The sequence below is a fragment of the Engraulis encrasicolus genome, chromosome 2 (genome assembly GCF_034702125.1).
Source record: "Engraulis encrasicolus isolate BLACKSEA-1 chromosome 2, IST_EnEncr_1.0, whole genome shotgun sequence".
Lineage (NCBI taxonomy): Eukaryota > Metazoa > Chordata > Actinopteri > Clupeiformes > Engraulidae > Engraulis > Engraulis encrasicolus.
Window position 1 is genome coordinate 6,317,200 of NC_085858.1, and position 9,340 is coordinate 6,326,539.

The 9,340-nt window shown below is 42.9% G+C and overlaps 1 protein-coding gene across 1 annotated transcript in view; it reads left to right on the plus strand.

The window, feature by feature from the left end:
* The first annotated feature begins 2,041 nt into the window (after positions 1-2,041).
* The window catches only part of plxnd1 (plexin D1), a 132,333-nt gene continuing 125,034 nt past the window's right edge, over positions 2,042-9,340 (plus strand). The window contains exon 1 of the mRNA XM_063220614.1: positions 2,042-3,488. Coding sequence (XP_063076684.1) covers positions 2,238-3,488 — 1,251 coding nt within the window. The 5' untranslated portion in view covers positions 2,042-2,237. The remainder of the gene's footprint in view (positions 3,489-9,340) is intronic.

Here is a 9,340-nt window from a genome sequence, read left to right on the forward strand (position 1 = left end):
CTATATTGGCCTCACATGACCCGTTACCAAGCTTGAAGCCACAGGAGAGAAGACACGGTAAGAGACACACAGACCACTGCGGTCCACTTTGGAAGAAGTCACGAGCTGAGATCACAGCAAGTCAATTGTGTAGAACTATTGTCCTATTTCAAAGAAACTGTAGGTGCAACAAAAACTAAATTCCTGTACATACCGCAAGGCAGTGGGTGAATGCCATGTTGGCAAAGCCAATTAATTTGGCACACACTTCCTTTGCTTTTGACTGGCTGAGGTGAGTTATTGCTTAGTCGGCTCAAAGTGAGCGCCTCGCCATAAATCTGTCTGAAGTGTGAAAACCAGGGAGGGCGTCTTGAGGGGATGCCAGAAACTCTTATCAGAGCGGAAACAGGTCGTGACGATCGGGCTTTGTTTTCAGAACCAACAGTCGAGCACTCAGATGCAATTTCCCCCCAAAATTGCTCCCCGAATTCTCCAGATTGATCACTGGGGGACTAAGAGGAAATTGGCCGTTTCTATAGCCAGTGTCGAGCCTTAATAGCCGTAACTGGCTGAAGTTGATGAGAGTTATTTGGCTACTGGCTATTTATAGCCAAGCTACACACAACCTAACCAGCCGTATCCTGTATAGGGTTAATCTATTTAACTGCTAATTCTGCCTTGTTTTCTTAGCAAATTTACAACATTCATTCACAGAACCATGGATAAATAAAATTGTCTGAGGCAGACGTTCGAAAGCTAGGCAGCGTTAATGAATTCGGTTGGACAGTCATTACCTGTTAATAGGTAACTTGTTACATGACTATTAAATGGGTAGGCTATATTATGGTATCTGTCTAGTTTGTCAAGAAACACCTCAGATAAGGTACAGCTTCATTTGGCGCCTCAGCATGCTCAGCGCGCGCCTGGTCTCAAGGGCATTGGCGGCTAGGATGCTCTACCGGTCAACTTGTACTCTTCCTCACTCGGGAGTGTCCATTATCTATCTGCCTACGAGCGCAGAACCAAAATAACTCGACCCACCAGAAGCCGTTATCAGCAGAAATACTAGCTGAAAAATAAATGCTATAACAGGAGAGGGAGATAGTGTAATCAGTGCCATTGTGTATTAGCCTACGTTAAATCGAGCACTAACTTAGACCAATTATTCCCAAAGGGCGCAATAATACAGTGATCTGAATTTTTGGAGATACACTCAACATAAAAAGAAGGAAAAAAACATTGTAAAAGTTTTGCTTGCTGCAGCACAGAACTCAATCGAGAAGTCTTTATACTGCTACAGCCTGTCTGGTATATTTTTTTTGGACATTTTCTGAACTAGGCTACTTTCAGAGTCAGCCTGCAAAAACGGTCGTGTGTTTTAAACTAACACATATGTTGCGATGAAATATGTATGAGGACGTAATACATGGTAAACGCTCTTCTCAAAATGGATCTGGATAGCAGAACACCGGAAAGGTTTCGTCTCGTTTCCCCAACACCCATCTGTTAGCACTTTGACAGTACTTACCGTCTTGCCTCTCAGTGAATGAAGCGCAAAAACTCCTCTGCTTTGCGCGTGACTAATCGGGGAGCCGAGATGAGCCCGTGCGCCAGAAGGTAGAGGTTGTGAACCGCAGCGTGTGGAACTAATGCCATTCCCAATCCAATATAATTGGTCACCTGGTCATCTTTTTGAAATCTGTTCACCTTTTTGGGGCACTTTCTTCATTTGAGGAATAGCACTTTATAATAAGAGCTAAACGGTTGGAAAACTAGGATGTAGCTTAGAACAATTTAAATACAAATCTCAACAGCACTGTGCATGCAACTTTATTGCGGCCAGCATCAAGCAGGCAAAATAAGATATTAGTATTTGGTTAATTAATGTAGTTAATATTTGTAATATTTGGTGTCTCTGTCCCTTACTCGCTTATCATCTCTCTCTCTCTCTCTCTCTCTCTCTCTCTCTCTCTCTCTCTCTCTCTCTCTCTCTCTCTCTCTCTCTCTCTCTCTCTCTGCTTCACGTACTCAGAGAGAAAGAGAGGTGGGGAGAGTTGGGTCCCGGGGACTTGGCAGTATGTGGCTCTCAGCTCTGAGTCGGAGAGGAAGCACGACTCTTTATCACGTCATTTGTGTTTAGGCGTTCGGCAGGAAACGGTCTTTCCTCCTGGATTGTTGCAGTAAGACGGACGCGCTATTTTTCTCCTGCTCAATGCACCGCTCGGTCCAGACCACGCGAAGACCAGCCAGAAGGAAAAATGCCTTCTTCGCAAAAAAGTGTCCCACCTTCCATTTTCCTTCTGTTTCTGGGTGCCCTGGTGCCCCCGAGCTCGCGCTGGACTATCCACCCGCGCCCAGCCGGTGCGCTACAAATCCAACAGACGTTCACATCAACGAACGAGACCAATAACTTCGTGGTGGACGGAGACTCGCACAGGATATACCTGGCCACGGTGAATGCGCTTTATCAGCTGAACAGCACAACGCTCACAAGGGAAGTGGAGAGGCGCACGGGTCCGGTGGATGATAACCCGTTGTGCCATGCGCCACAGCTCCCACAGGCTCCCTGTGAGCACCCTAAGACATCTACGGACAATCATAACAAGCTCCTTGTGTTTGATCGTGATCAAGGTGTGCTGGTGACATGCGGGTCTGTCTATCAGGGCTTCTGCGAGCTACTCAGAATGGATAATGTTTCACAGGTAGCGGTGGAGTTCCCACCTCGCGCTGCCAAAACTGTGTTCCCAAGTATGCTGAACATCGCCGCCAACCACCCTAACGCGAGCACTGTCGGGCTGGTCTTTAAAAGTCACGGAGGAAACACCCGTTTGCTGGTAGGGGCTACATACACGGGCTCTGGTACCCCTTATTTCCCCCAAAATCATAGCAAAGAGGACCTCCGTTTTGAAAACACTCCAGAAATCGCCATTCGGTCCTTAAACATGAGATATCTCGACCGCCTTTTCACGTACGACATCAACCCATCAGAGGATAACGTATTCAAAATCAAACAGGAAGACAAGCAGAAAAATAAACTTAACTTTGTGCACGCCTTCACTCAAAAAAGTTACTCATACATTGCTCTGAATAACGACGCAAATACTGGGCACAAGGAAAGCCAGCCCAACAGCATGTTGGCACGCATCTGTTTGGATACTGAAAGTCCTCGCCGAACAACCGCTGAAATTCGGAAGCTCACCGAGTCTTACATCCAAACCGGACTTCAGTGCGGGGATGGAAACGTTTACAAGCGGTTGCTGTCGGTCTATCCAGCCGAGATCTTCTCGGAGGAGAAGCAACAGATGGAGTCGGTCCTCTTTGGAGTTTTCAGCAAGTCGGATAGGAGCCCCCAGACCGCGCTGTGCGCATTCAGGTTTGATGACATCGAGGAGGCCATACGTCAGGGCCGGAGGAGCTGCTCCAACGTGCCCAACACTGCTGATGTGCAGGTGCTAGACAGTGTGATTCAAGGGTCAGGTTCTGTCTGCATCGCCAGGACAAATATAGTGGTAAGTAAACAAGGGGTTTAAATTATTGCAAGTGGTCAATAAAAGACAACACAATCTAGCCTATGCCAATTAGGGCCGACTGGCAGCTGTGAGCTGACTCTCTATTTGTGACAATGTTATGTAATGTTCTAAAACATTTTAAATTACATTTTGTTAACATCTACCTACACAGATGTTTTTTACTCTGGTCGCGCCAGATTTGTTTAGCAGATTTGCAGATGTTTTTGCAAATGTAATTTGTGGGTCACCACAAACCAACTTCTTGCATGTGTGAGCCAGGGTATTTTCAGGTTTCATTTAAAACGGCGGTTTGTCCGAGCTACAGGAAAATGGTCGTATTGTGTATGGCCTTAGAATTACCCTGCTGTCACCGCCGAAGTATTTTCTGTAAGTTTGACAAGCGTTGAGTCATTGCTGTATGAGAACATCCCTCGCAATTGTTTTGAGCCATGTTCTCATGTAAGCCAAAAGGAAGAGGGGGTTGTACATAATGGTGAATGTTTTGGGATTTCCAAGGCCACTTCCAAACTCACTGTTCCAAAGTCAGCTTTTTGATTTCGCAAGAGTTGTCTGCAACTCATGTCATGCTCAAGGGATCCTTCCCAGATCATGAGACTGTTCTGTTACAATCACACCACTGCTGTTTTCTATTTTCTCAGCTCTATTTACAGACGTTGTGGAGGGTTTTGTATTGACATTGTGGGCAGCCATAGATGTTTACTTAGTATTGCAAAGTTTTACACTGAAATGTATTTTGCCTTGTTAAACCATTATCCAGAAATGTGCGCTATTTCTTGTGTTTTTACACAACCCCAAATGACTGTCATTTATGTGTAGTTAGACCCTCACCAACCACTGCAAGCAAAACTGCTAGCTCGTAGAATAGAATGTACGGCTATAAAGGATGTTGTTTTTTCCAGCATCAATGTTCCAACAGTCCAAATTCAGTAACCCCCCAACTGCGTGAAAAAGCACACTAATGTCTTGTTAAAACATGTTGAAGAAGTGGGTTTATTGAGTGTGTGCAATGGTTTACCGTGGTCTTGAGATACTTGTTAAGTGTAGCCATAATATCCACTGAGAGGCAATGAAACACCAGTGCATGATGACAAACTGATGTGGGAGTTAATGTGAACACCATAGAGCACTGCTGAGTCTGGACAAGCTTCCTCTATGTTCTTGGCATGACAATGGTGAACTTCTGTGCACGAGTGACCTTTAGTGCATGTGGTAGATAGGCCTACTCTCAGGTTGAATAGGCTTTTTTACAGTAAGAACCAGGTGCCCTTCTTTACTCACAATGACCAATATCTCACACATGTTTCATTACTACTGTATACTGTAGCAGAGTGGCTATAGGCCTATTGCTGAAGTGAAGTCTGTATGAGCAATGTCTACGTCCATACTGTCTATGTCCATGTATGAGTACTGTCTATGTCTATACTGTCTATGTCCTTACCTAGATTAGTCTATGTCTGCATGGGAGAGCAAGAAACGCAATTTCAAATTCTTTGTATGACCAGTGCATGTAAAGAAATTGACAATAAACTTGACTTGAAAACTTGAACTTGAATAACTTGAAGTGGCAGAGCTGGGCAGTGCAGTGCTCCAGCCCAATTTAAGGTCTGGATATGTGTAACCCAGGAGAGGCTGTTCTGCAGATCTGCAGAAAGCCAACACCTGAGTTTTGACAAAATGTTCTGGAGTTAGACATAATACTACGTATATGCTAAATCTAATTAAGTGGGTTATTTCACACAAACCTTGGCTATGAATGACCAGTTTCTGTGAGCTAAAAACAGCTGACTTGGACTTCTGTTTAGTGTTTTGTGTAGCTGCCGTTCATAGGCTCACAGTAGCATTTTACAGGAGTTTGTTCAGGATAATTTGTTTCCTCGACTCTTGTGTTCATACTGACATCTTTGTCACATTTCAAAAAGTTCTGAAGAAGTGATTTGACATTTACGCCAGCAGAAACAAGGGTGTTTTGGGAGAAAGAACCAATCAGATGTGTATAGTGAAGGAAAGTTTAGAAAGTGTTAGAAATGATGTGTGGCACAATACGATACGGAAAGTGCTGCTGAAAGTTTTGAAAGATAGCTGATTTTTAAGCATGATTTAGCAGTAGGTTGAAATAGAGGTGACAGGAGAGAGGTGTCATGAATTTTGAAACTGACTTGTGAATAGCCTGGCCAATTAAAGGGACCCACACGCCTGTGGAAAGTTATAACTTACAGGATGACACAAAAAATCACATCACACTTTCAAAAAAATCCCCTCTGCAGTTTGATGTGAAAAAAGTAGGGACTTTTCACAGTTCGGTGTTACAGCTAACGTTTAACACACTTCAGCGCTGTGAGAAAGTTGCGATCACCTGATAATCTGAAAACAAGTTTCTATTTCACTCATATCCCATGAGCCACTGGGGCAGAGTGTGGCACACAGAGTGAATGTGACAGCACCGTGGTTCAGCACCAGCTAACATCTGGATAAATGCATTGGAGTTCTATGGCCCACATATTTACCTATTATGTGCAGTTCAAAGGACGCAGGTCATTAAACAAGAATAAAAGCCACTGAAGTTTCCCGTTTCCTGTGAGATAGGTCCCCCATGACCGGCCAATTCTGCGTGAAATTATTTGCGCTCGGAGAAGAAATCGCACTGATTGCCGTCTTGCCATGACCAGTGACGGCCAGAAGAAGAAGAAGAAGAAAAAGAAAGAAAAAAAAACGACTTCTGTGTGAACGCTGGTCATGTGAGAGAGAGAGAGAGAGCCACAGTTGGTGATTTTTAGATAAACACTGTGTGTAGGAGCAATCTCTCAGTAGAGGCCATGGGAAAGGCCTGTCCTTTCATAAGTGCTTTGCATATCTGTCCTCAGACTTGTGGGAAACATAAGCTTCCATTTTTTCATAGTCAGAGTTATGAAATACAAGTTGAGGAGGAGCACCTGCATATATAGAAGTACATTCAGTAGTAGTAGTAGTGGTGGTGGTAGTATTAATCGTAGTAGTGGTAGTAGCAGTAGTCATAGTAGTAGTATGAGTCATAGGAAGTATTAGTTGTAGTAGTAGTGGTAGTAGTAGTAGTAGTAGAATAGAGTTGAATAGACTACAGATAATTAATCTTGAATGCTTTATATCACACAATTAGTTTAAGCCTTTGGTCTTCTTTTGGTCTCCCTACAGGTGGAGGTGCCTGCCCAGGTGGAATTGTCTGTCAATAAAACCAGATACATACTGTAAAGCTTGCTCCTAACTTGGTTAGACCCATTATTGCCCATGCAGGCTTGAAGCATTATTTTAAAAGGCTGAAAAAACCCTGCTAGGCTTTAAGGTGACGGTAGTCTAGGGAAGATCAGGATAATGGTTGCAAAATGTATTTCTCTCCAAATGATTCACCTTCTGCCTCCTGCTTGTGTCTAAGTTTCCCAGCTGGTGTGAATTGTTATTGCAGCGCTATATTCACCAAGTTCGTTTTGTCATACATATTCATGCAATTTCATCACTTCATTTTTTTAAAGCTCAAATCGTCTTACAGCGTTCTATTGGGACAGTGTTGTCAAGGTGGGAGGAGGGTGTTATGAGTGCCTTAACTACAAAACACTGAGAGAGTGCAGTGCTGTAACAGAGGCTGCACTAACACGGAGAAGCGGGGGAAGAGTACAGTCCTCTAATTTTAGTGTTCCTCTGGGACCAGTCTAGTCAAGGTGGGAAGGATGTGTGTTGTTGAGGTGGCTTGCCCTAACTGCAGCACTGAGAGAAACACTGAAAACTAGAGTGGAGAAGAGATACTTTATTTATCCCAGAGGAAATTAAGGTGGCCAGTAGCACATACTCTGTTCGGAATTCTGGTGCTATCTGCACATGGGCCAATGGCGTTTTAGTAGTAGCACACATCAGGCTGGTGCAACCACAACTAATTCCACTATTGTAAGGATTAAATGTTTTTGTTTTTTGTTTTTAGTGTATTATCTATTAAGCATATCCATTGCAGTACATTAGTTACTAATTACTCATTAATTTATGGACATTACCTGTGGTTGTACATCTGACGTCTGAGTATCAAAGAAACGTCATTGACCCACATACAGGATCTCAGCCATTCATCACATACACCACTACTGTATGTTAACATGTACTACAGTATATTATATGAACATCAATTACCCATCAAACATACATGCACATACACTGATATGCACACTGACGTTACATTAGTTTTAACTTTATTTTCATTACACACATGGAGGACGTAAATGTGGTTTGGGAAAAAGGAAGATTATGAGTAGTGGTGGGCCGTTATCGGCGTTAACGTGCTGCGATAATGTGAGACTCTTGTCGCGCGATAAAGAAAATATCGCACGTTAATCTATTCTCAAAATATAGGTTTGGAGTTTGGGTATGCACGTCACCATAGCGTTTAATTGACAGACGCTTTCAGACTGCACTTCAGTCGTTTCTCCTCTCCACCTGTTGCTTCAGCAGACCTACTAAATATGAAGTGTTTGCATGCTGAAAACATTACTCCCTCTGCCCTGGACTGGTAGGTGTTGTTTGAGTGCTTTTTCATAAGTGGTAGACGTTATTGTTTGAGGTGAAGCATAGAGAGACATTGTGTGTGAGTAGCCTACCAGCCCGACATAGCCTACAGTTCCTCACGCATTGCATGGAACACATAAACAATTTCCAGAAATCTTGCCTGTGCCATAATTGCAAAACATTCCATGTGACATGCCTTTTGAAGATTGTCAAACTGAAACTGTCAATATCTCACTGAATGTTTGTGTTGCAATCGCGCACATTTGCGACTCAATGAGATATTCATGTCAAACGGTAATAATCCTCGCGGTTGTCGCGCTTGATTTTTTTTATTTATTTTTTTTCAAACTGAATTCATTTCGAGTTGTAACTCCTCTGGCGTTCTGACTCTGAAAACAACTGTCAGGTTTAGGCCAAATCGCCGTGTGCCAGTGCTGCAGGTTCTATGTAGATATTCAGTAGCCTGGCTCTGCTGAGGACTGCGTGCCTACTGCGCGCAGAGCTCCTCCCTCTCTAAAGGAGCCGCTGCTCTCTCTCTCTCTCTCTCACTATCTTTCTCTCTCTATCTCTCTCTCTCTCTCTCTCTCTCTCTCTCTCTCTCTCTCTCTCTCTCTCTCTCTCTCTCTCCATTAGAAATGCCGAATTGTTGAGGTAATTTTGTTTAAATAGTCTAAATGTTTGATAGATTTATTTGTATTTGCCTCTACAACTTAAAGCGCTGTTCATTTTGAAATTTCAGTATCTTATGACTGTTAATGCTTCCTAACATATTGGACACACTTTACACATATTGCAGTGATTTTTTTCATCACCAAGTATCAACATAACCATTTTTTGAAGATGAGATGCATTTTGGAAAAAAAAGTTGAGCTCTGGTCTAATGCGCCATCTGTCTTAAGAAACCCCATGTTTTTTTTTCGGCATTATTTTGCTAGTGTGCCAATTCTGAATGAGCCATTTTGATATAGATTAATCTAGATTAATCTAGATTAATTTCATAATTACAGTGAGATTAATCTAGATTAAAAAAATTAATCTATGCCCACCCCTAATTATGAGCCATTACAACTAAGTGAGGTTGTTATTGGTAACACTGCAGTCTGGTGCGTCTGTGCCAGGGACAGAGAAAGTCAAAGTTGTTGCAAGTAGTTGCCAAGTTCAATGTCTTGATGAAGTATGAAGTTCCTGTGAAAGTTCATGGTGAGGCGGATTACCTCACAAAAAGCTGAGAGTTAATACTGAAATGTTATTGTAAATGTGTGCATGTAAGTGTACCTGTACATGTAAAGTTTCAGCTCCCTTGTTCCTTT